The 27,650-nt window shown below is 43.2% G+C and overlaps 1 protein-coding gene and 1 long non-coding RNA gene across 4 annotated transcripts in view; one reads left to right on the top strand and one right to left on the bottom strand.

Annotated features, from left to right (window-relative positions):
- Window positions 1–2,871: 2,871 nt before the first annotated feature.
- LOC138161807 (uncharacterized) lies at window positions 2,872–7,434 on the bottom strand. Its single transcript, XR_011168473.1, has 3 exons — window positions 7,307–7,434; window positions 6,409–6,542; window positions 2,872–3,579 (listed from the first exon to the last, which is right to left on the bottom strand). It is a non-coding gene; the product is annotated as an uncharacterized lncRNA (long non-coding RNA).
- A 260-nt stretch (window positions 7,435–7,694) lies between these two features.
- Window positions 7,695–27,650, top strand: part of ITGB8 (integrin subunit beta 8) — a 113,967-nt gene continuing 94,011 nt past the window's right edge. For 2 of the 3 annotated variants that reach the window (XM_069088743.1, XM_069088745.1), the window contains exon 1: window positions 9,369–9,647. In XM_069088743.1, the coding sequence (XP_068944844.1) occupies window positions 9,515–9,647 (133 nt within the window). In that variant the 5' untranslated portion in view covers window positions 9,369–9,514. Of the gene's footprint in view, window positions 7,826–9,368; window positions 9,648–27,650 lie in introns of those variants that run through there. The other variant, XM_069088744.1, reaches the window with a different exon arrangement.

Raw genomic sequence — 27,650 nt, 5'->3', positions numbered from 1 at the left:
TCTAAACTCTGCTTTCTTAAAGAAAAGCAGCTGTTCTGTGATGCTCATACATGTAACCAAGGTTGGGCTCTCCTCAAGTCTTCTTTCAAATAGTTACTTGGTTTCTGCTAGCCTATGGAATATGTATTAGAGAAGATTTGGAAGAAGACTCCAAGGAGGCTTTCTTTATGATGCCACCACACTTCCCTAGATACAAAGAAATGATCTCTCCCCTCTCGATGTCCAACAATCATGCATATTAACCGTGAGGTAAAACCCAAGAGGTCACCTTTGATTCTGTCTCCTTCATTGCTTATATCCCATGGGCCACCAAATCCTGTCCATTTTTCTAATAGGATCAGAGCTACTCCCTGTTTCTCCACTGTCATGGAGAAACTCTGGTCTGAGCCCTGAATGCCTCAAGCCTAGATGGGGCAGAAGAGCAAAAGTGAAATGAGAACTCAATTTGGCATGAGAGGATGTGAGTTCAAATCCCTCCTCTGTCATTTACCATTTGTGTGGGCATGGGCAAGTCATTGAACTTTTTATTTTTTGTTTCCTCATTTGTGAAAAGAGAGAAGACCCAAGCAGGGGCACTCTTAAGGTATTTATATTCAAGTGGAGAAAAAAAACTCAATAAGACTACATACATATAGAGTAAGTAAAAAATGATTTCAGGTGAGATGGGGTGGGGTGCACTAAGAACTGGGAAGTGGAGAGGAATAATTTTTGCTCCTTAAACACTTCATTTATCATCTTTATGCCCTTATAGAAGCTAAAAGACCAACTGAAGTCTTGTCAATCTCAACACTGTCATCTTGGAACTCAACAGGTAATATTGATGGGTGGCATCTTACCTTTCCAACTCTTTACCAACACATCATTTCTGTTCTAGTCATATACTATCCTCACTGGTGTCTGGACACACAGGGCTCATTCTCACATTCACACTTAACCTCTGTACACTCCCCCTTTTGGAATGTTGCTCTCCTTTGGCTTCGGTATCAACACCCTAGCTACCCTCTATGATCGACAAAGTTTCACTGCTAATTCCAGCTAATGATATTGGTTCTTCACCATGATGGCTCACAGAACACAGTCTCTGGACCATACATTTTTGGCATGAAGGGTAGCAGAGATGGATGTATCATTTTCTCCTAGTTTTATGAGCAGGAGGATGCAGTCATAGGTGGGTAGATGTTTATCTGTGACCTGACTCTATAAAACTATCCATTCTAAGCAATGAATAGCTAATATATGGTTGGCTCTTCTCATATAGCACAGGCTTTAGCAGATGTACAGTGTCTCTGGTGAAATCCATTCTTTAAAACATCTCCTTCATTTCTTCTATTTAATAACAGGAATGCTTATCTGCAAACAAATCAGAACATCCCCAGTGAAAGGTAAACTCAGGGACAGAGAATATATCACTTTTTCTCTCTGTTTTCCCCATGTCTAGAACTTCATTGGCACTTCATAGTATTATAAGTGGAGATCTGGGAGATCAGAGGCTACCTAGTACAGCCCATCCATTCCATAGATGAAAATAAAGATGAAGATAGTGAAACCTAGAGAAGTTGAGACTTTCCCAAGGTAGCAAGGGCTAGAAGTGGAGAACCTGAAATTGGAGACCAGGTGCTCTAATTAGAAATGCAAAGTCTTTCTTTGCCCTGCATCAAACTGTGTTTGTGGAATTACAGATGTGTCTTAACCAGATTAAATTGTTAAATAAAACAATATATCATTATATATGACATATATGATTATGTAAACACCTTCATATAATTGTATATAAAACTTTGAAAGAATGACTTGGACTAGAAATATTCTGGGACATTTTTTCTTTGATTAAAAGGACATAAACCTAGAAATTCCCAAAGAATACTAAGGTCACAAGTCTCTATATAAAGGTTTGTTTTCATTCTTTTTATGAGTGTGAAAAATTCCTAAATTACCAGAAAAGGAAATCTGTGGACTCAGTAATGTTAGAGATATTTAAAAGTTAGGTTGGTGCTAATAAGTTAGCCTCTTTCAGTATGTATATATTCATGGATTTCCCATGTATGCTCACCATTTTTTCACATATGCCATTGGTAATAGAAGTTTCTTTTTAAAGAAAAAACAAACCGCATCAATGTCTAGATCAACACCCTATGGGTAAGAAATGAAAAAAGAAATGTAAAAAAAAAGAACTTGGCAAAGTCAATCAATGTTATCTTACCCGGAGCATTTTCACAATGTCTCCAACTTTGATAGACCATCTATAATAGAATGCCACCCACCCCACCCCTGCCTCTTCAAATCCCTCATTTCCTTCCAAGATCAACTCAAATTATCACCTCCTACATGAGGCCTTTCCTGATTGCCATGAAATTTATTTATTTATTTGTATTCTTTTGTATATATTTATGTAACTATATGTGTTCTCCTTCTCTCTCATTTAATAAATACTTTTTGGTTTTGATTGATATCATAAAAGCGAACAGATGAGTAGAGGGACAACTTTATGTTTGTCTTTGTAGCCCTAGTGATTGGTATACAGTAGAGGAGGGTTTCACAGATCTATGACAATGATTGAAATGAAGGGTAAGAATAGACTAAGCCTGCTGGCAGCGATAGCTCAGAGAATGAGCTAGAGCAAAGAAAATAAGTTCCACATAACAATATGTTGTCTCATTCAAGCCTGTGAAGTAAGATCTACAAGTTTCATTATCCTCATTTTACAGATAAATAAACCTGAGATTGAGAGAGGGTTAAAGTGACCTGTGCATAGTCTAACAGCTTGTAGATTCACAAGGCTGGATTTGGCCATGAGTTCACAATACAATTCACAATACCGAGTTGTTTCTTGTAAAACAAAAGTTTTACTCAGTAAGAATGAGATTTCCTTTTTCCCACCTTTTTTTCCTTAGTTCTTTTTTTTAATGGGTGTTTTCAGACTTTTATGACATTATGAAGAACTCAGTGGAGGAATAATAATTCTGATGATGGGCCTGCTGAAGCAAATCACCACATATGATTGTTAATTTCTCTGGAGAGTTTATTGGATCTTCATTTCTCTCCTGCTAATTAGCATCAATAATAAAAAAAAGTTTTGATTTTTACACGTGGAAGACTTTCCCTTCTTCCTCTCAGTGAAACATAAACTCCTTGAAGGCAGGGACAGGGTCATTTTTTCACTCTGGCACTTGTATTGTTACAAATTCCAAATTATACAATCAATCAATAATCATTTATTAAATGGCTACTATGTGTCAAGGTGCTGAGACAAAACTATTGCAAATTCCAAGTTAAACAATCAATAAACCATCAATCATTTATCAAATGGGTACTATATATCCAACACTGAGACAAAATTGCCTCAAATTCCAGTTAGACAATCAACAATCATTTATGAAGTGGCTACTGTATGTTAAGCATTGAGGATACAAAGAAAAAAATGAAATAGTCCCTGCCTTCAATGAGATGTACTTTCTACAATGGAACAAGAAATCATATTCTACAAAGGGACCACACGACAAAATAGACTCATTCATCATCATACAGCTGGAACTTTGAAGCACATTGCCATTTTCCAGGACACTGCTTTCCATTAGGACTCTTCAGGGGGTATGATAGAGGAAGAAAGGAAAAATAAAAGTAGTCATCACATATGTACTAGAGTAGAATGAGTTAAAGTGACCTTTATCAGCAAAAAGTAACTCTGCTTTACATGTTTCACAAAGTGGCTACTTTGTGAGCAGGGAAATCCTCCAGAAGTTCAAAGAGTTCTCTGGGGAATTTGGTTGCATCTCAAGAGCCCCACATTAAGAAATCCAAACATCACCGAGACTTTGGTGGAAAGTTATGTGGGAGGATGATCAATGCCCATGAAGGACTTTTCCTTGTGTAATCTTGGCATTAGGATGAAGTAAGTCACAGAACTTTTTTTCTTAGTGTTTAGAGTTGAGAAATGATAATAAATGAGAGAATGTTCAGACTTTAGTATAAATACCCATTAGGTATTTGTTATGGCAAGGTAAGATATAGCATGGCACAATTTAGAGGGATTCACATTCTGCCTTTGACATATATAAGTCGTGTGACCATGAATGGGCAAGTAACTTCTCGGCTCAGGGGACGAGAGTTGCTCTATAATGTAATACATTGTATTGTAAGGGCTTCCTCCCTCAGAAAACAAACCTTCAACAGTGTCTTCCCTAAAGGAGCTACTGGCCAAGGAGAGGGATGACATTGTAACATGGATGTAGATAAGTAGAATGCAGGATAATGGACTAAGGGAGGAAAGTTACAGGTAAAATTACCTTAGAAATATTTGAGAACTATTTGCTGAGGGATTAAGGGAAGATGTCATTGGAAAAAGTTGCCCTGAGGTGAGGTTCTGAATGGTGTAGGTGAGGAAGGAGTTTTAGTTTAGACACAGGGATCAGTTTGTGTGGAAATGTCAGTGGAAGAGAACACATTGCTCAACCTCAGAATCCAATGGATTGTTTCATATTCTAATATTAGCAGAATCTTGAATGACCTGAAATATATCCATAAACCTCCTTTTATGCCCCTGCAATACTCAGTGGGAAAACAAAGAGAAATAAAAATATACCATAGAGCAATAAAGTTATAGAAAATTAGTCTGTGATTTCAAGGGAATGTCAAAACATAGGTGGTGGCCCATAGGTGTGGAGTGAGACATACCTTTTGGGGGCTTGGTCATTTTGCATATTTGTTATCCCTGATTTTATTAATTTCTCACAAGGAATTGTTCTGGGGGGGGGAGTTATTGGGAAATTACAGTAGAATAAAGAAAGAAAAATATATAAATAAAACAATATTTAAAAGAATATTCCTTTGACCTTATCAATTTCATTTTCCTAAAAGCCAGTAGCCAATGTTATCATTCCCCTAGTGATCATTTTTAATAGGATTCTCATTTGAATTTATATGGTGACTAAGATGACACTTTCCATTCATACAATCCAGCCTCAAAATTGATGCACAAAATGTCTGCTATGCTGCACTGATCTGAACTTATCCAATCCTGTGTTTGTCTTGATTGCTGAGCCTGCTTAGAGACCCATGGTCCTCCTGGGAATTATGAATTCCAATGCTTTTTCCTAATTGTAGCACTGCCGAGTCTCAAGGGTGGCTGCATTCCTAAGGTCTGCAAAATGATCTCTGGAAAGTGTGCATGCTGCCTTTTAAGATCAGGATGAAGGATTTCCTCTTTTGGAGGAGGTTATTAAGTCTGCACAAGAACTGGGACAAAGCATCTGTGTCCTGGGGTGAAGTTTAAAATGGGTGGTGGGGGTGTAAGGGGATTAAAATTTGAGATTCCTGTAGGGCACTATCTACCAGATTATTTCGATTCATCCAACAAGCATTTTTGAAGCACCTACTATGTTCCAGGCACTGTCTTAGGCATGGAAAATTCAGAGGCAATATATGTTAAATAGCTTTTGGTCTCAAGGAACTTGCATTCTGCTATGGAGAAAAAATCAAACAGGATCACACAATTGAGTAAATATAAACTATGTGTAAAGCGATACCTGAGGAGTATCTGGTAGAATTAAAGTTCTTTATGATCAGGAACTATTCCATTTTTCTCTTTGTATCCCAAGCAATTAGCATTGTAGCTTTGACAAAGCTGGACCTTAACGAATGTTGTTTGATCAGCTGGGAAGAAGTAAGGGGGGTGGGGTTAGATTGGAGAGGAGAAAGACTGGATACAGGGACACTAAGCAAGAGGTTATTGCAGTAACAAAGTGTGAGCTGATGAGGGACTGAGTGAGGGCAGAGACCAGGTGAATAGAGAGCGTGGGATAGAGGGGAAGAGACATCATGGAGATGGAATGAACCAGACCTGACAACTGGATATGGGATTTAAATGGGAGTAGAGAGTAGAAGGTGGACTCCAAGGTCGTGAGCCTGGGTAACTGGAAGAACTGTGGTGCCCTCTACAGAAACAAGGAAGTTATGAAGAAGGGTTGATTTGGGGAGAAAGCTAATCATTTCTGTTATAGACCTGCTTCATTGTAAGCCCTGAATTTTACTTACCACAAGATACCTTTGTGGCACAGAATTTTCTGATGACCAGAACTTCTTCCAGGGGCAGGAACACCTGAGTGCCAGAAGGCAGGGCAACCAGTGTGGGGAGGGAAACTGTTGCCAAGCACCTTCTGGCTTCTGTTTTCTCACCTACTCTGGGCAAATGGCACAATACCTGAAGTGGGGGAGTTTTCTGGGCAGGAGGCCACTTCATTTGCTACTTTCCACTACCTCAGTTAGCAATTAGGCAAGAGAAAACAGTCTCCTACCTAGCAAATACGAGTATGGAAACTATTGGTCATGAGCCTACGGGCTTCAGAGCTAGAAGGGTCGTCAGTGATCGGAGAGTTAGACTCCCTCATTTTCCAGAGGAGACTGAAGCCTTACATGAGCATCGTATTTGAGTGGAGAAGTCAATGGAGTGGAAGCCCCAGATCTGGCAGATCAGATGCCAGTCCAGATCCATCATCCCTGTGACTTCAGAAAAGGCATGTGATCTCTCTAGGCTTGAGTTTTCCCATCTGAAAAAACAAAGAGGTTTGATTAGATTCTCTAGAGTCTTTCACAGTTCTAGGTCCTATGACCCTATAGAAAGTACCTTCCAGACTCCAGCTCCAAGACCACTTGCAGAGACCCAGCTGATCCACTGACTTGCTAGATCCCCTCCCCCTCTATTTATTTTGAACTCTGGTTTTCAGGAGGAATTTAGAAAGGAGTCCTCTAGTACTTGAGAGGACCCCCTAGGGAAGGATGTGGAGCAGAGTGAAGAGAATGAGAAGTCATGGGTCAGTTGGGGTCCTCATTATTGAAGGGAACTTCCAAAGTAATTAGGTCACAGATTCTTGCGTGTGTGTGTGTGTGTGTGTGTGTGTGTGTGTGTGTGTGTGTGAGACAGAGAGAGAGAGAGAGAGAGAGAGAGAGAGACAGAGAGAGAGAGAGAGACAGACAGACAGACAGACAGACAGACACAGAGACAGAGACAGAGACAGAGACGGAGACAGAGAGAATGACGAGGAGGAGGAAGAAGAAATTAAAAGGATGTCACCCCAAGCCTCCTGCCTCCAAATCCCTTTCCTCTTCACCAGATTGCTCAGACGGAGAAACTGACAACTTTTCTCCTTTTCCTGTTCCAAGGGGTCCCACACATTCTAAATGTTTTTGGTGGGGTTCGTCAATTAAGAGGCAGGGGGACGAGTTAACTTTGTAAGAACAAGCCTATACAACTAATACCCTTGGAAAGAAGAAAACGTGCGAGGAATGAGGGTGGGCAGGCAGCACTTCCAACCTGGCCAAAGTTGGAGAGCGGTAGTGAAAGGGCTTGGGGAGCAGGCTGCATTAGCACCACTTCTCATTTTTCTCTGCAGTCTCTAGGTCTGAAAAGGTCAGTAGCTTCTCTCTGCGGCTCGGTATCCCTTCCGATCTGTGTCTGATATCTCTCGGTGCTCCATTTTATCTCGGAGGTTTCTTGCCCCTCCTCGGACCGCCAAGGCGGAGGTCTCCAAACTTTTTGTTCACTTGGTCGCTGTGGTCACAGGCTACACTGAAGTGGGGCGAAAGTTGAACCACCACTTCATGATGGGTGAGGAACCCGGAATAGTGGGCCTGGAGTGGAGTGGTTGAGGCCAGCCGGGGGAGGGGCTGGCCGCGGGGGGAGAGCAGGGCAGAGAGCCACACTCCTATGCCACTGACGCCCTCCTGGCTAGGACCCTCAGAGCTGGGGAGTAGGGGCGCTTCGTGTGATCTGAGGCAGCAAGAGAACGTTGACGGCTATGGGGATCCCCCCACAGTGGGGGAGCGACTCCTGGTCAGTGAGTACGTCGGGATCAGCGCGCGGTCGGCCAGATAGGCAAGGCGGGGAGGCGGGCTCTGTGGACTGCTGAAACTCCGGCAGGAGGAATAAGAGGGAGGCAGTGGGAAAGCGATAGGGATGGGAGGGGGTGGGGGGAGATGCTGCTGAAGTTGCGATGTGGACACAGTTCAGCCACTCAGACCCTGGGGTAACGGGGCGGGGGGAGGAAGAGAGAGAAAACACATACACATACATACGCACTGGGCTGAGCAAAACAAAGAAAGAGTGTGGGCCGGTGACTTCATGCTTTACCAATGTCCCGCCCACGCGCCCGCCGCTGCCCTAGCCGAGATCTCTGGGGCAGGCGTAGAACCCGAGCCGGTCTCTTAGCAACTCTCCAGCCGCTGAAGTTGCCTGGTCCCAGGCTGCCCCGGGGGCCCCGACGGGACGAGCTAGGCCTACTCAGGAGCCCCTCCTGCTTAGCAGCCCCCGCCCCCAGCCCCCCGCTGCTGAGAGCTGCTCCCCGCCCCGGCTGCGCCCTAGGCCCCTGGGCTCTGGGGGCTGCTGCTCCTGGACAGCGGCGAGCGCCTCTCCTTCGTTCTCTCTCCCTCTCTGTCTGTAGGGAGGAGAAGGAAGAGGAGGGGGAGGAGGAGGGGAGACTAGCCCCCTCTTACCTCTCCCCCCCCCCCACGTACCCGCCGCCCCCCTAGCCCCACCACACCCCCCGCACCCGCCCCCTTCACCTAGTCTCCAAAGCAGCCTTCGCTGCCCGGCTGCCTGGAAACTCGACGTAGCCGCTTCTAGTGCTCGGACCGAGAGCGGGTCCTGCGCGCTGCTTCTGCTCCCCAGGAAGCGACACCGGTTCCGTGCCTCCCCAGCTCAGCGGCAGCCCGAAGGGCCGTCCATTCCCTGCCTGCCCCAGGGTCCCGGAGGCTGAGGTGAGCCAGGGACAGAGGAGCCCCGCGCAGCAGGAGCGCAGGTTTGGCGGGGCTGCCCACCTGTGGCTCGGAGCCCTCTCCTTTTCCCAGCCTGGGACTGTCCGTTCTCAGCGCCTGGCTGAGATCTCTCCCCACCTCTGTTCTCTGCCAGGCGCCTCTCCCTCTCGGCCCCCGCCTCTCCCCCTGGGCGCTTTGTTTGGGGCCAGCTCCCGGCGGAGCTTGATTTATGCCGCAGCAGCTCCGTCGGGGGCGGCCGCGGGCAGAAGCTAGGAACAAAAGCCCTTTGTCCCTGGCCGGCCGGGCGGGGGCTGGGGCGCGGGCAGCTGAGCCGGCCCCCGTGCGCTGGCTCCGAGGCTCGCTCTGAATGAAGTGGGACCGCCCGCCGCTACCCTTCTCCACTGCCGCCAGAGCCGCTGCCGCGGGGCCCCAGCCGGGCTGAGCCCGCCACCCCTCTCCACCCCCACCGGCCCCCGCCTCTGCCTCGCCTTCGCTCTCCAGCCAAACTCTCAAGCCTATTGTGCGAAGCGCCTGGATTCCTGCGGTCGTCCTGACATGCTGTGCCCCGCTCGGGCCCTGGCCCCACTCCTGCTCCCTGCCAAGAGGGCGCCCCGAGGCACCGACCCCAGCCAGGGGCGGGAAGAAACGTGGGACTGAAACTTGGCCCCGAAGGACTTCCCCGCCGGGCTGCCCCGGACTGAGGCCGGAGACGAGCCCCAGAGCTTGAAGCCAGCCGCCAGGAGGGGCCGCCCGCCGGGCGCTGCTAGCGATGTGGGGCTCGGCCTTGGCGCTCTGGACTGCCGCCGGCATGGTGTGCCTGCAAAAGGGCCGCCGAGCTCCGGGGCCCGTGCTTGGGGCCGCCTGCCTCTTCACCATGGCTTTCGGACTGGGACAGAGCGGTGGTAAGTGGTCTGCCTTTGTGGGCGGAGTGGAAGGGGTTTCGATGGGCACGGGGGGCACATTGCCTGCCAGTCAGCTGGCACTCACTGTAGCCAGAGAAAGAGAAGGGCTGGCTTTTTTTCAGGAGAGAGACTCAGGCACCTGGACTAACTCGGAACAGGTTTCAGCGAGTGGCTAGCTGCGGAGCTGGCCTCTGCCCTGAGTGCCTGACAGCTTCCCCCAGGAGGTCCCCGAAGCAGGTGCCTCCAGCTGGGCCAGGTGTATCACGTTTCCTTCGCTCAGGGCAAAGGATTAGAGACTGTACAATGGGAAGCCCCAGAACTGGAGATCCTGCAGTCCAGCTTCTGTTTACTAAGGAGACAGAGCGACTGAAACAAAGTTAGACATACCTGTGTCTCTTTGGAGAAGGGTACTCTGCAGATTCCATGCCTCATTCTATGTCTCCAGACCCTGGGCTAAGGACTATTCGGTTTGTGATCGGACGTGGGGGCAGTGAGGCAGATATCCTTGGTCCTAGATCCATACACCGAGCGGACCCTAAGGGCCATTTAGTCCAGTCTCTTCATTTTACAGGTGAGGAAACTGAGGCTCAGTGAGATTTAAATGCTTTACCCAGGGTCACACTGGTAATCGTAAGTGAAAATATAGGAATGAATCCATGTGCTTTCACTCCAGATCCAGACTTCCTTCCACTTCTCTGCTCTGACTTAAATGAGAACTGTCACTTAAACATACCTACCATAGTAAACAAATTACTGCCATCCCTGTGAGGGGGGAAAGGAAGGAACCTCACTGACTGAAATCTGAAGGCTTGGATTTCAATCAGGTCTCAGGCATTTATTTGAGCCCATGGGTTTCAGCTTGCTCACCTGGAAAAGGAAGGGGTTGATAGGTGACTTCCAAAGTCCCATCCACCTTTAGAACCACGATTTAAGATCTATCCCTTCTACCCCCTGCAAATCTAAGTGACATAGTAGCCCCAAATGGTCCTTAGCCCCATGGACTACTGGAACATACTTTATTATCTGTTCTCTTTCTGTAAAGGACCTTTGCCTGGACCCCTACAACTCTAAAAGCTAGAGAGCAGACAGATTAATATCCTGTTTTACAGAGGAAGAAACTGAGACCCAGATAAAGAAAGTGCGTTGTGTTAGAACTGGGATTCAAACCTTAGGGATCTCCCTGACTCCCTCTGCGTTCACTCTGGCTTCCTCTCTTAAGTCCTACTATCAGGACCTGAGGGATGTCTTGGCTCCTTCATCCCCATTTCAACTGTGGTTTTAAAACAATTAAGTTGGTCTCCTTTATACTCTTACGTTTACCCGGGTCTACTTTTTTGATTGTTGATGCTAACCTTTACTTCACGGTCCGGAAGCACCTTCCTTTGACCTCCCAAGAGCTGGGGAGCTTAGCTAATGCTAGTTATTTGGTAGAATAAAATCAACTCCCACACTTGGGTTCCACGTGCCAAGTTTCTGCTTGAAGCTAATTAAAGTGACCAATTCTTAACCCTGTGAAATAAGATTTATAATGGAGTCACCATTAGCCCCCTTTAGGGAGGTTAGCTTCCCTAAATAGGTTCAGATATAATTAACTAATATTTTATTCCCTGCAATTCCTTCTCCATCCATCTCCTTATTTAAAAAAAAACAGCAATCAAATTACTTTTTTCTTGTGGTTACTTTTGGGGAGCTACTTCTGCAAATTCAAAATAATATTTATAAAGTGAGAAGTGCAACATTCTGCATAAATCATTACCAACCCAATGGAAGAAAGTGATGTATTCCCACAAAACACCCTTGAGTCTCATTTTAAGAGAAACAGACAAGCTGGCTTTTTCCAGAAAACTTACTAACCCTAAACAGTACACATACAACGTCAGCGTCACTGGGCCGAGGGGAAGCACGGTTAATTCTTTAGTTGTAGGAGATTGTGCTAGTGTTCCCAATCACTTTTCACACTTGGGGGGATTTCTAACCTTTAGGGATCACTTTGGGAGCCCCTTAAGGTATTCTGTTCAAAAGAAGATACTTGGGTTGCTGTCACTGAGGTACCTTGCATCTGTATTTTGAGGGCTTAGAAGAGTTTCTGAAATGTAAAAAGCATTGAAGAAGTACTTGGCTATGACTTGATTGTATGTTCTACCTCAAATGAAGTCTTCTATCCGTTAACTCTTAATGTATGCAAAAGGTTTCTGATCTGTGGGATGTGTGTATGAGGGTTAAGGCTTCAGCCAGGATCTGGAATTTTTTTTAGTGTCCAGAGTTTTTAATAAGGAATTTTCTCTCTCCCAATGAAGCTAGGCACCTTCTCTATATGTTACAGTATGACACAGACCTAATAGTCTTACAATCACCTGGGGAACTATCAGTTTATCCCACTCTCCAAAAGGCTTTTCCAACGCTTCTTCTCCCTCTGCAAACCTCCCCTCACCCTTGGAGCTGAGATCCTTGTCTCCTATTTTATAGAAATCAACTGAGGCCATTTGCCCCATGCATCCTCTTCTCCCCTCTTCCTTGTCTCCTGTCACTCAGATGCTTTCTTCACCCCTCTTTCACAAAATGAGGTAGCTTTACTCCTTAACAAGGTTAAGCCCTCTACATGTTCAAGCAATCTCATTCATCTTATCTCCTCAAATGGATTGACTGTCTCCTCTGTCATCCTTACTCTATCACTCATTTCAATCTTTCCGTCTCTGCTGGCTCCTTTCCTAGCTGCCCAAAATCCTCCCCTCTTTCCTCCATTCTGTAAAACCTCTCACTTGCTCCTCCCATCCCCACTATCATTTTATAGCTTCTCTCCACTTTATACCTAAAATCTTTGAGAAGTACATCTACTTAATAGATGCCCCATTTCTTTCCTTTCCCTCTCTTACTCTGTGGCTTCCCAGGCCACAGAAAATGATCTTTCCAAAGTTATAAATGTTTTACTTGCCAAACCCAGTGGTTATCTCTAAACCCTCATTCTGTTTGACCTCTCTGCACCCTATTGATGACACTTCACTCTCTTCTCCTTGATACTCTTTTCTCTCTAGATTTTCTGCAAGACGCACTCTCTTAGTTTTCTTCCTACCTACCTGATCAGTCCTTCTCTGTCTCCTTTGCTGGGTCCACCTCCAGATCACACCTTTGAAATTCAGGCATCCCCTGAGGTCCTGACCCTTGTTCTCTTCTACCACTATACTCTATTACTTCACTGTGTGATCCCATCAGTCTCCATGGATATAATCACCATGTCTATGCTGAAGATTCCCAAGTCTACCTACCCTACTCCAACCTTTCTGCTTTCTTGCTCCTCAACTTCCTTTCACACATCCCAAAATGGATGTCTAATAGCTATATTAAACTTAGCATGCCCAAAATGGAACTCGGTATTCTCTCATATTTATTAAAAAAACAAACCAAAAAAACTCTTCACACCACCTACCTTCCCCTAGCACTATCGAGGGCAATATCACCCTCTCCAAGTCCTTCAGACTCACACTCTAGCAGTCATCTTGAATTCTTTATTATCTCTCACTTCCCATGTCCAAGTTGTTGCTAAGGCCTATCAATTTCACCTTTGCAGGATCTCTCAAATATGTCCCCTTCTCTTCTTGGACACTATCCCCACCTGGTGCAGGCCCTCATCACCTCACAGCTCAATTACTCCAATAGCTACTCATGCATCTACCTGACCCAAGTCTCTCCCCAATCCAATCCATCCTCCAATCAGCCATCAAAGTGATTTTCCTAAAATGTAGGTCTGACTATGCCACTCCCATCCTCTCCTCAATAAGCTCCAGCAGCTTCCTATCACCTCCAGAAGAAGATACAAACCCTCTGTTTGGTATTTAAAGCCCTTCATAACCTAGCTACCTTTCCAGTCTTCTCAAGCCTTTCTCTCCAATGTGTCCTCTTTGATCCAGTGATGCTGGCCTTCTGGCTGTTCTATGAAGAAGACACTCCATATCTCAGCTCTGGGAAGTTTCTTTGGTTATCTTCTATGCCCAGAATGTTTTCTTTCCTCATTTCTACCTACTGTCTGTCTCCCTTTAAGTTCAAACTAAAATCCTTTCTTCTATAGTTTTCCCCAATGCTCTTCATTCAAATGCCTTTCCTCCCAATGGTTCGCTCTGCCCTGTATCTCATTTGTTTGCTATGTTTGTTGTCACCCCTATTGGATTGTGTGCTTCTTCAGGACCCTAGTGCTTTTCACAGTGCCTGGCATAGAGTAGGCATTTAATAAATTGTTTATTGACTGGTGACAGAAGTGTCAGAGACTGACCTTGAATCCAAATCTTCTTGGCTGTCAGGCAGTCCACTCTCTTGTGCTGCTGCATCATATAGAAAGAATCCCTAAAATGAACATAGGTCTATATTTTTAGAATCTAGAGATCAAAGTAAATTGAAATACTTACATTGTGAAGTTCCTGGTCCCAAGGTACATGCTTAATAATCAGTAAGTATTTACAAAATACCTACTATGTTCCAGACAGAAGCTTAAGGTCAAAGGAAATTTTAGTTATAGATTCTCTCAACTAAGGCAGATAACACTTTTTCCCCATTCAATCTAGTTCAATACAGCAAGTATTTATTAAACTCCTAAAATATGCTGAGCTATGCCAAGATCTGGTCAATTCAAAGAAAAAATAAAACCAGTCTCTGCCCTCAAAGTACTTATATCCAATAACCTTGGATTTAAAATGAAAGGATTTCAATTAAAATCTTGACTCAGGCACTTAACCACCTAGGTCACCTAGGGAAAGTTACTTCCTATCACTGTGCCTCAGTTTCCACATTTATAAGATGGAAGATATTGCACTGGGCACCATTACAGCTCTAATCTATGTCCCTGTGTTCCTCTGCTTCATATATATATATATATATACACATACATACATACATAAATACATACACACACGTGTGTATGTATATGTATGTATGTATATTCTTAGTCAGCTGAGGCTCAGAGAAGCCAATTAATTTTGTTCCTACAGGAAATTGCCTTTGACCTTAGAGAAGTGATCTCTCTAAGTCTCAGTCTGGGACTAGACGATTTTTAAGGTTTCATCCAGGTTTTGATCCTAAGAATTCACAGGATTGTGACTCTGTGAATTTATATAATGGCATGGGATTATTCTTAACAGCAACAACAATAACAATAATTCAACAAATATTGATTATCTGTCACGTGGAGGATTGTGTACTTTGACACTGGGAGATTAAGAGCCAAAGAAACTATTGGCTTTTAAGGAATTTGTAATCATATGTTTATAATCTGGAACATTTAATGATGGTATTTGTTGTATTCTCTTCAGGTCAAATTATAGAATGAGAAAAGCACCAAAACTATAAAATAGTAAACATACAACCTAATTCATGACCGCAATTGAGCTAAGAAATGCTAAAGGCTATTTGGGTGCTAAATATATTTAACATCAAATGATGGATATGGTGATACAAAAATTCAGAAATAGAAAATTTACTCCAGTAGTCTATATAAAATTTGATAATGTACGAGTCATACAAAAAATATCTCTGCTATTTGTATAATGCAGGATCTCAAAGTCACCACTGGTGAATTTTGGAACCTGTCATTTATTAAAATTTTAGTAAATTTTTCATCTTAATAAACGAGGAACTATTGCCAAGGGGGGAAAGGGACATGCCAAACATTGTGTAGTAGAGCCAGGATTTGAACCTGGGAACTCTGGTGCACAGACAAGTGTTCTTTTCACGGCATCTATGGGTTCTTTTCATAATCAATTGCATATATGTAAACAAGAGAGGTAGAGAACCAGACTTAAAGTCAAGAAGACTTCCTGAGTTCAAATCTGAACTCAGACACTTACTAGCTGTGTGATCCTGGGCAAGTTACTTAACTGTGTTTGTCTCAGGTTCCTCCTTTGTAAAATGATCTGGAGAAGGAAATGGCAAACTACTTCAATGTATCTTTGCCACGAAAACCTCATATGGGGTCACAAAGAATTGGACATGATGGAAACAACTGAACAACAGCAAGAAGAAGGATAAGTGAGGATGAAAGAGAATTGTGTGTCAGGCAAGATTTGGATCTGTGTACCTCGGGATGCAGGACTCCAATGGACTATGCTCTGTAGCTCTGTAGTTAAGAACCTCATTACTAGCACTTGGAAGTCTCTGTGCATCCCCAGCACAAGGCTGTTTTTTGAAAGACAACACTGAGAAATGCTAGCTTTCCCAAACAAGCCACCTGAAACAGGCTTGCAGCAGAACAGTTTTCTGTTTGAAATGTTGACAGAAGCAAATAAAGTGTTTGATGAGCTAAGGACTCATGCCTGAATAAAAGCCTACATGATCATTGCCAGGGTATCCTTTGAGGAATACTGCAATGTTCCTTTTATTCCCCAAATAGCTACTTTCTGCCTTTAATGTCAACATTAAAGATCAACTAAATATTGCTCTCTCTAGATAATTCTGTTTAAAGTAACACTTGGTCACTAACACCTTAGTGTGAATTAACTTAGTAGGCTGCTTTCCCTAGACAGAGATTGGAACAGAATGACCCGAGAACCTAGTCATCAGGCAGGAGAAGGAAGGTGGGAGGGTCTTGTATGCTCAGGGCTGGTTCTATCCATTACAAAACATAGTTGTTAAAATGGAAGTAATATTTCTTCCTCCAATTGTGAACATTGTCTTTCGTCAAATCAAAGCCAGTGGGCTAAGGACTTACCTGGGCAGGAGCAGATGGTCACAAGATAAATCTGTCAGTTCTCAGGCATATGGTCATTCGTTTATTCAGTAGACAGCTGTTGCCACTGGATTGCCACATCAACACCTTCTTTTTAAGGTCTCAGACCCTTAGTTTCCTTCTCAGTCTTGTCATCAGATTCACATGCCTGTTCAACCCCAAACAGTGTTTGTCTTCCTCAAAATCTGACTTTGCATCTTCTATCATTCAATTCAACACACCTTTCAAAAACAGAAATGAAAGTCCCTGCTTTCAAGGAGTTTAAATTGTTAAGATGGAAAACAACATCTATGGAACTCTGCAGAGGAAACATAGTGGGTAGAGAGCTGGCCTTCGGACCAGAAAACCCTGGGTCCAAGTCCTCCCTTCAACACATCCTGTCCATGACTCCAGAGAAGTCATTGCTCTCTCAGTGATCTAGAGATAACTTCCTAAGATGGAGAGAAGATGCATTGTCAGAGAGAACTTCCTAACTTAAGAGAGTCCTTTGAAGGGACCAGTGAAATCACAGTATCACTCCCTATACTGGCATTTAGTAAAGTCCAAAAAAAATACAAAATAAATTGAGTCAGGTAGGTCAACAAGCATTTATTAAGTTCTTGCTGTATGTCAGGCACTGGGCTTAGTGACTGAGATGTAAATAAAGGTGAAAACATACACCCCCCCTGCCCCCCAGCAAGAAATGAACAAAAATGAAAGATTAAAAAACATATTTTTAAAGAGAAAATATCCCATAGTACCTTCACCAGAAACAAAATAGAAGCTAACAGTCCATCTCCCTGCCTAATGTTGGTAAGCAATCACTGGGCAGTCAGTATCTGTATCCCCTATTTCCTTTTGGCCTTGATAAAAGTGGAATTACATATGCTAAACTCTTGTCTGCAATTCTAACAGCTACAGAGATAGTAGGGGGAGGGAGGGAGGATCATATTGTCTCCCCCCCCCCAAAGCAGATCAAATGTATGCATCTAATTTGGGAATTCATAGCATGACTGACCCTACATATATACCTATGTGATCAATAATTGTTTCATTTGGTTTAATATGCAAATAAATTTCACTTCCCTGAAAGTATACTGTTAGAGTGAGGTTTCATCCAAATAGTGTGCTAAATATTTCTAGGAAAAGTGGGAAATAAAAAATCTCTACTTAAACTTCAAAGTGCATAAAAAGATAATCGAGTCCAACAAGCACATATTAAGCTCCTAGAGTTTGCAGGGAATAGTTATAAATGTCAAAGATGCAAAAACAAACAAAAAAATGGATCTCATTCCTCATTAAGCTTCTAAATGATATAGGATGTGTGTGTTACATTTATACAGCTAAGAAAGTATTAGATTATTTGAGGAGATAGGGGGCTCTAAAACTAGGAGTTTAGGAAACTCTTCCTCTGGGAAGAGGGGTCTTGAAGGAAGTTCAGGATTCTAACTGACTGACTGCGGAGGGACAACCTGGGAAGATGCCTGGAGATGAAAGCTGTAATGCTGAGTTCAGGAAGATCAACTTGGCCAGTTTGGCTGGAATGGAGAATGTGGGAAGAGGAATAATGTGTAATGATCCTGGAAAGGAGGGCTAGGGCCAGACTGGGAAGGGTTTTAGTTGCCAAGTTGAGTTTTCCTCTAGCTTTGCTTTCGCTAAGTCCAAAAAGAAAATATTTAACCAAGAAGCAAAAAAAAAAAAATCAGTGCCATTTTCAACTTTCTTTTCAACGTTTCTGAATGCACTTTCTTCCAAAGACATTAAATAGTTGGGGGATAATATTTTCTAGCCATTAGAGAGGGTTTTTTTTGTGTGCCACACCTGTTAAAATAGTCTTGTTCCTCAGCCAAAAAAAAAAAAATTATCAGTTAGATTGCTAGATGTTTACCATGTAGGTGTCCATTTCAATCTCATACTGTCCACACCCAAAGTCATCTTACTCACCATTTGGAGCCAGCACTTTGACACCCTCCCCCCAGTTCTGTAAATGAGTATCTGTGGCATAACTTAAAAAAAAGTCATGTTCCTTGGAAATGGATAAGCCATTTATTTGCCTTGTGGTATAATCTTAATATTGCTTATAATTAACCAAAGTTAGTTAGAGCAGCCCTCTTCCAACTAAGGCCCCTTGGAGAAGATGTATAAACATACTCATTCATTTAAAGCATCTCTTCTGATCCCCCCTCAATATGGTGAATAAGTGATATGAAAACTTGATCGGTTGGGTCATCCTTGGCTCTAGCCCCACTTGCCTGGCAGATACTGCTATCCCAAGATATATATATGGCTTTTAATTCATGGCAAAGGTCATTTCTCTGGATGACTCTTGTAGCCTGTTAATCATTCTGGGCTTCCTGGTCGCCCATCCAGCAATAGTGGTTTGAGCCAACATCGTGGCTTTCCAAAGGAGAACTGCCATCAATATGTTTCATTGAAAAAATAAAGTTATTTATAGAAAAAAATAGCAAATCAGGCTTCCTAATTGTGCTTGTCTTCTGTGGGCTGCCTTCTTATGACTGCCTTTTGAGGGTTTTATGCAATACTTGGGCTTCTTCACTCTGGATAAAAACAATGACTTTCCTCTTTAACACCAAAAAGATGCTATTTGTTTGCACTTCTGGATACAGTGAAAGGGAGCCTGGGGTTTGTGTAGGGTTGGGTCTGAGCCTTTTCTGGTGGCTACTCCAAAGCCCTCCTTCTCTATGGCTTTGAGGACTTGGAAATTCCCACTCAATTCAATTCTAACATCTATTGTTTATTTATTTGGAGCACCTAATATACTCCAAAATAATATGATAGGCACTATGCTAAACACTGGGGATAGAGGTAAGAGAAAGTGAAGGTCCCTGCCCTCCAGGAGTTTACAATCTAATGGTGTTTAAGAGATGATCTACTGAGATTATGGACACTCCCTCAGGGAAGAGAACTATCTCATTGGAGCTGAGGGAGAATTTTCTGTCAGGTCTCAGTTGGAGTAGGTGATCTCGGAAGCTTTTCCCAATTCTAAGGTGTTGGGAATATAGGATTCTTCCACCTTTCTCCTCTACATAAAGATCAGGTTTTTGGGGTGGCTAGGTGGTGCAGTGAGTAAAGCGCTGGTTCAGGAGTCAGGAGGAGTTCGGTTCCAGCCTCAGACACTTAACACACACACACACACACACACACACACACACACACACACACACAAACTAGCCGTGTAACCTTGGGCAAGTTACTTAACCCCAATTGCCCTCCAAAAGGCAATAAAAGATCAGGTTATGCTCTCGGTTGTATTTTTTGAAGGACTGCATTGGAGAAGTACCGTATATAAGCTCATCTTCAGGACCCACTTTGAAGGGAAGAGAATAGCCTGGGTGTCAATGCATTGGAAGGTTCTGAGTAAATGTTCAAGCTTTTGAAGAGTGGAAAGCTCTGCCTCAGGAAGTGGCAGGATCATAGCTCAGGCCCTGAAAGGGAACTTGGAAACCATGCACTCCAAACTGCTGAGTTTAAAACTGAGGGACTGACACTCATTTTGAGATCACTCTTTGGGTATATTAAAATGGGGATTTCATTGGGATTTGGCCCCTAGATACTGTGATTTCCATCTATATTGTCTGTATCTTGCATAGTTAATTACCCATCTCCCCCATTAGAATGTGAGGTCCTGGAAGGCAGGGACCACATGGTGTCTTTGCCACTGCTTAGACCAGTACTGGTACAAAGTGAGTGCTTAATTCATGCTTGTTAACTGAATGATTCTTTATGTTGATCTGCAGATCTGCTGAGATATACTCTACTAAAAAAAAAAGTCACCTATTTTGAATGAGCTGGTTCCTTACTGTGCAGGAAGCATAGTGGTTTGAGTCCTGGACCTGGTATCAGGGACACCTGAGTTCAAATCTGGTCTTAGACACTTACTAGCTGTGTCACCCTGGGCAAGTCATTTAACCTTGTCTGCCTCAGTTTCTGCATCTGTAAAATGAACTGGAGAAGGAAATGACAAACCATTCTAGTATCTCTGCCAAGAAACCCCCCAAAAGGGGTCACTAATATTTGGACATGACTGAAAAAAATGACTCAACCACAACAAAAAGGGTCTTTCCTAATTGACCAGTGACCAGGCAGCTCAGTCCAATGATCCAGGTGGCTTTGCATGTTGACAGAGTCGTGGTAAAAGGATGTGTCAGTAAAGCTCAGTGAACCCCACACCCTGCAGCTCGTCTGAAACTGAGTGATATGGTGAAGCCAGGAAAACCGCAGGTTCATATTCTGACTCTGCCACTTGATGGCTGTGTGACTTCTTCGTCACCGTTCTGAGGCTTTTCTGTAAAATGAGCACGATAATAACACGGACCTCCCAGAATGATTTTCATGAGGATCAAATGCCATAATATTTGTAAAGTGTTTTAGAAACCTTAAGGCACTTGAAGCATGTCAGGGACTGCTACAATATTCTTTGTGGCACTCTGATAAAAGCATCCACTGATATCACCTGAGGATGGATTGATTATAGAAGCTTTCCCCTGCTATCCATAGTCAGGGTGTCCCAAGGGAGTCAGACTTTCATAGCAACTAGTTAGAAACAATCTTGCCAACATGTGCTCCCCTACAATACTGGCATTTCCAGGCTCCCAACTAAGACACTAGGCTGAGCATATAGCACATAAATTTTTCATTTAGAAGGCCTACCTTTAATACATCATAGTCAAGAAACAAGTTATATCAAGAAGCATTTATTAAGCTCCTACTCAGTACCAAGGATTTTGCTAAACACTGAAAACAGAGAGGGAAGCAAAGAGAAAGACAGTCTTGTCTTCTAGGAGCTTACACTCTGACAATAATCGAAAAATCTTGACAATGTCAGTGGTTTTGCATGTGTTTCTATGTAGTAAGGACTGAAATTCTGAAGAAATTCTTACCTAAAAATCCCAGGATCCCAGAATCTCAGGATCAGAAGCAACTTGAGCGACTGTCAAATCCAGCCAAAGCTAAATGTGACTCCTCACTAGAATATCCCTGGAAAGTGAGAATGCAGTTTTTGCCTGAAATCCTTCACTGAGAGGGAGCCCACTACCTACCTAAGCAGCCCTTGCTACTCTTGGATGGGCTAAATTTTTAGAAACATTCATTTTGTTTCTTTCACTTCTGATCTTTGGGATAAGCAGAACAAAACAACCCTTTAAGTTCCCGTGTGTGTGTGTGTGTGTGTGTGTGTGTGTGTGTGTGTGTATTTTGTGGAACTGATGCATCAAGTCATTTGCTAAAATATTTGGTTATTCTTATTCAGCCCAAAGCCAGTATTTGTTTGTTTGCTGGCAGTGACTGCAGAAAGCATTTCCATAAAAAAAATGTTCCACCAATGAGTATTGTTCAAGTCCCTGTTTAATTCCCAAATAAAATACTAATTTTTGACAACATTCCACTTCTTCAAGTGTTTGTCCTTTCATTCTAACTAGAGTTCCCCTGAGAATATTCACTGTCCCTCTGTGACTCATGGCATCATGGGATCTCTGGAGCTAAAAGGACCCTTTTAGGCCATCCTGTTCAATGCCCTCATTTTACAGATAAGTAGAGGTGAAATAGCTTGGCCCAGGTCACATGTGTCACCAGTGCCAGAGCTGGCATCACTGGGGTCCTGCATGGTTAAATTCAACTTTGTTTTCTATTGCACTCTGCCATAACCTGCATTTAACTCCTCCAGGTTAAAGTGGGGGGAGGAGAATCAAAGACAGGGGAGGCATGGCAAGATTTTCCTGTTACTGAGTGCATGGGGTGGGGAAGTCTACAGATTTCTCCTGGGCCTGAAAATGTTCAAGTTCTTGTCTAGGCTCCAGTCTGGTTTTCAAAGGTTGGGGTCAGAGAAAAAAAAAGATGGAGAATAATGGGGGGAAGGATGGCTGAGAAAGTGGGTGATGACAGAAAGGAGCAAAGCACTAGAAAAAGGCAAATAAAAAGCAAGAAACCCGAGCTAGGGAGCTGGATTTTAATCTTGGCTCTTGCAGGAAGCTGTATGAGCTCAAGAAAGTCATTTGATTCTTTGGACCTCATGTTTCTAATCTGGAAAATGAAGGAATAGAATCAGGTGCATCCCTGGGGACCCTTCCAGTGCTGGAGTCCTGAGATCTCTCTTAGTCTAGTCCATTAATAAACATTTATTTAACTAAGTGCTAAGCACTTTGCTTGCTCTTGCTTGGGATACAAAAGGTCGCAGCTTAATGAAGATACAGCATGATGAACATGGTATAAAAAGGCCTTAACTCAGCTCAGGACACATGAGAAAAGCCCACAGACTTGACTTCTGTTTCTTCTGGGTTACTGGTTCGTTTGGTGAGCTTAAAAAGGCAAGGGATCTCTGACTCTAGAGTGATCGCTGTTTCCCCCCATCTGTATAACAATAGCCATTCTCTGTTCCCTGCATATTTCATAGTTACTCTGCAAGGAAATAGATGAAAATTTTATTTTAAAGCCTCTTAATTGTACCTTAATAAACACCTAATAATTGCCAAACAACTGAAAATGCTAACTTTATCGTAGCATGAAGAAACAAACCCTATTATACTATTTCAATTCATCGTACCACCATTTTAAGCTTTTGTACTCCAACATTGGTGATTCCATCGAGGTGGGTATCTATTCTCTCCACCAATACAGAACATAACCCACCATGTCTTGATAGGTGGCCCACCACTGAAAGTTGAAAAATTGGTCCCCCTTGTGGTCAATTTCATGATGAACTTCTCCCAGCTTAGCAAAGTTGGCCAATGGATAATAGGTCCCTCACCTGGCCATATTCAAGCTTCTTCAACTCAGTAGCAACGGTCAGAGTTGGGTTGGTAGCCCTGGCTTAGCCTTTTGGTACCCCAGTCTCATTTTGATGCCTCCCTTAGGCATAGGAGTAAGTATGCCTAAGGGAGGCATCAAAACAAGACTCTACTCGAAGTCATGTCTTAAAAATGGTTTTATCCCTGGTGATTCTGATCTCTGTAGGTTAATAAAGTCTGTGGTTGCCTCAACCCAAATGTTGTCAAACTCTTCTGCCTGAGATTTGAAATGTAGTGAACCAAGAAGGATGATATAACATAGGAATAGTTGACCATTAAACTGTGCTTATAAAAGTAGGTAACAAAGCACTTTAATTTATGTCATCTCATTTGAGCTTCAAAAGTACCCTGCAAGTTTTAGTTATTATGAACCCAATTTCACAGACTTGGAAACTGAGTCACAATAATTACCTGATCAACAAACATGTATTTCTTAAGTCCATACTCTGCGTCAGGCACTATGATGGCAAGTGACTCCCTCAAGGATAGAAAACTCAACAGGAAACCCAGCTCATCTGACTCAACAGAGTGTCCCATCATACCCCACTGCTTCTCTAGATTAATAACAATTCCCTTTATGTAGCCCTCACTTTCCTGATAACCTTTTCGTGTGGAAGGTAAGACAAGAAGGTCTTACTTCTATACATGGAAAAACTGAGACTCTGCAAGGTCTACCCAAGATCCTACAGTTTGGAACTGACTGTCAGGATTTGAACCTGTTTTCCTGATTGCTTGAAGTTATTTGAATAAACTAAGGCAGAAATGAAAGGAGTGTAAAAGCTTGTGAATCATTCACTTCCCATTTCAATTGACATCACATTTCACAAGTTGTCACAGTCATCACCTGACTTGATTCTCAAAACAACCCTGGGGTGTGGGTAGGTGTTAGCCTCTTTTCATAGATGGGAAAACTGAGGTCTAGAGAGGTCCATAATTTACTCAGTCACACAGCAAATTAAGAGCAGATCAAGAATTCAAACCCAGTTTCCTTAACCTAATGCAGCGAACTTCCCATTGTCCCAGTTCCATGGCAAAATAACCACAAATTCTTGGGTGGATATGAAAGAAATTATTGCTTTCCTTCCCATTCATGTCATCTTCCCCAGGCTCTCTGCAGCTTCACAATTCCACTCTAACCACTGCAGACTAGTTTATTCTCTTGCTTTGGAATCAGGACTGAATTCCTGGCTCTGGCTCTTTCTACCTGTGTGATCCCTGAACTGAACCTGCCTGCAAGCTCAGCCCTCTCATCTGTAATACAAGATGGTCTAGATGATATGTCTATTCAGGTCCTTTTTGGCCCCATATCTATGACCGAGGATCCTTGGGGCATTCTTAGGAGGTGGTGGCTTCCCCATTGGGGATGTACAGAGATGAAAATTGACCTTAATGGCCTCTGAGGTCTCTTCTGAGACTGGTGGTTGGAAAAGCCCAAAGGCAAAAGCAGAAACACCTCTTCTTTGGATCATGAGAGGAAGTTCCTTAGGAACTCAGAGCAAACCACCTAGTTATTTTAGACTCTTTCCTCAATCCTCTGTAATATGCCTCAGTTGGCTAAGTGGTTCTTTGATTATGGGCCCTGTTGAGTCAACTTAATACTTCTCTCTGGAAGTTTCTCGAGGTCAAGGATTATTTTTGCTTTTCTCAGCCAGTCAATAAACATTTCTTAAGCTCCTACTACATTCCAGGCTCTGTGCTAAGCATTGGAAATACAAAAAGAGTCAAAAGACAGTCTCTGCCTTCAAGGAGCTGACAATCTGAGGGGAGACAATAAGCAAACAAATATGTAGAAATGATTTATCTACAGGATAAATATGAAGCAATTAACAGAGAAAGGTCCCTGGAATTAAAAGGAGTTGGAGAAGGTTTTCTGTAGCAGGTGGAATTTTATTTGTGACTTAAAAGGAAATCAGGGAATCCAGTAAGTGGAGATGTGGAGGGACAGCATTCCAAGCATAGGTGACAATCAGAGACAATTCCTCAAGCTCAGAAATGAAGAGTCTTTTTTCTGGGAACAACCAGGAGACCAGAGTCAATAAAGCAAAGAGTATAGATGTGGGAGTAAGGTGTGAGAAGTCTCAAAAGGTAGGAAGGGGCTGGGTTACATTGGGCTTTGAATGTCAGGCATAGCATTTTGTATTTGATCCTGGAGGTGATAGGGAGCTTCTGAAATTTCTTGAGTAGGGGGAGGGAGGTGTATCCTTATCACTTAACACAGTTGGAAACATAGAGCTACTGTGAGTTTTGTAAAAAGCCTTAGAAGCATGTAGAATTATGTGCCTCTAGAAATAGAAGCAACCTCAGAAATCATCTAGTCAAACATGTTCCTTTACAGAGGAGGAAACTGGGGCCCAAAGAGATGAGATCTGCTCATGGTCACAAAGCTAGAATGTGATTTCCAGCTTCTCACTCTTTCTGTGTTCCACAGATGCTTCTCAGTGTGGGAAGCAATCAATCAGGCAATCAATCACGAAATATTTGTTAACCTTTTACCTTGTGCCTGGCATGGGGTCAATTGCCAAGGATGCAAAGAAAAAAACTCAAATGTGAATTTGATCTGGAAGGACAGAAAGCAATCTGATTGATTGCTTTTTGAAACCTGGTCTGACCACTTGCTACCCAATGTCACCTGACAAATCTCTTCCTAAGCCTCAGTTTCCTTATCTCTAAAATGAAGGGGTAGGACTAGATCCCTTTGAAGTTTCTTCCTAGTCTTAGTTCTGTGAACTCATGGAACAATTTAAGCCAACCTACATTTATGAAGCACCTGCTATGGTCCATCTGCCCTAGATCTAGAACAACAAAATCAAAGGCATTTGCACCTGACTTCCAGAAACTTCAAGTCGACGTGGGGAGGTTACAATGAGGAAGAAGAGGAGGAGGAGGAAGAGGAGGAAAAGGAGGAGAAGAAGGAAGAAGAGAAGAACACCAAAAAAAAAGACTAAAAGAAAGAAGAGCCAAGAATACTAACAACAAGATTAGGGTTTCCTGGAGAACAGAGCATCAGAGGGAGCCCTGAAGGAGGCTTCAGACTTTGGGAGGCACAAGGAGAGAAGGAGTTTGTTTAGAATAAATCCATTTTTAAGAGTTGATATTGATTTGCTGGTTGTGTAATAAAATTCATGCAAGCAATAGGTTTTCAAATTTCAAAGAAACTTTTAGGGAATCTAAGTTCCTCATGACCTACACTTTAAGAATTTCTCTAAGCTTTAGGGATTTTGACCCAAGCAATTATTTAATAGTGAAGGAGGAAGGAAGGAATGGAGAGAAGGAGAGAGGGAGAAAGGGAAGGAAAGAAGAAAGGAAAGAAAGAAAAATAAAAGTGAAGGAATGAATAAAATACAGGGGAAAAAAGGGGAGAGGGGGGAAAGGAATTAGACAGAGGGAGAGAGAGAGAGAGAGAGAGAGAGAGAGAGAGAGAGAGAGAGAGAGATTCCTACCTGCCAAGAGTTGGAATGGAAAATAGGAAGAGGCCTTGAAACTCTAATGAAATGTGTTATATTGAAAACATTATCTGGAGGGGCAGAGTGGGAAACTGGTGAATATTTTGGCTTTTCAAAACAGGGAGTGTGGCTCCCAAAGAAGACAGCTGGAATGCATGGAACCTTTCCAGTTAAAACAAGGAGCAGAGCACATGTCCAGTCCGGCTTTTCCAGGCCAGACCCAGAGGCTCTGAGCAGGGCTTTGCCTCTTAGCAGCCCAGAACCGCCCATACTGGAGAGCTTTGGAGCCTTCAGAGGTGCAGGGCTGAGGTGGGCTCATATCCCAGGGAGATGCCCTGATTGGCAGCTGTGGTGACTATTTTTCTGCCTTCTCGCCTTGGGGCCTCTCCCTTTCTCCTAAGTCAAGAAAACTTCCTCAGCCTAGTGAAAAGGACACAATTCAATAAACTTTCATTAAATTCCTCCATGGGAGAGAGTTAGGCAGGACCCTGGAGAAACAAAGGGAAAAGAGCTAAGTTTTCGGGGAGCTTGCATTTTATAAGGGGAAGCAGCATCAAACACCTGAGAAGAGCGCCCAGGGCACAGGACGAAGGGACAGGGGACATAGGTTCAAATCCTGGTTCTGACACTTATTTTCCATGTGATTCTGGGCAGGGCATTCAAATTCCCTGGGCCTGCTTCCTCGTTTGTAAAAGGGGGGTGATGCTACTTGTACTACCTTCCTGACAGAGTGGTAATGGGGAAAATGCTGGGGAGAACTCTCAAAGTGCAGGATTGTACCAAGGTCTATGTCATCCAGAGAAGAAGGGGGTCAGGCGAGGGTCCATCTAACATTTGGAGAATGATGGGACAAGGAAAAACTTGTTCAAATCTCAGCAAACCAGCATCTCTCATTCTCATTCTTACTTTGTCTCTTTCCCTAGTTCTCCCTTTTTCTTTCTTTTTATCTTTCTATCTCTGTGTCTTTCTGCCTCTGTGTCCCCCTCTCTATCTCTGATTCTCTGTGTCTTCTTCTCTCTCTTTCTCTTTCTATCTCTCTGTGTCTCAGTCTGTCCCTCTTTTTCTTTCT

The sequence above is a fragment of the Petaurus breviceps genome, unplaced genomic scaffold (genome assembly GCF_028583685.1).
Source record: "Petaurus breviceps papuanus isolate PSGF00001 unplaced genomic scaffold, PetGlider_PUasm1.0 185, whole genome shotgun sequence".
Taxonomy (NCBI): Eukaryota; Metazoa; Chordata; class Mammalia; order Diprotodontia; family Petauridae; genus Petaurus; species Petaurus breviceps.
The sequence above is the reverse complement of the archived record's forward strand: the minus strand, read 5'-3'. Positions and strand labels throughout refer to the sequence as shown.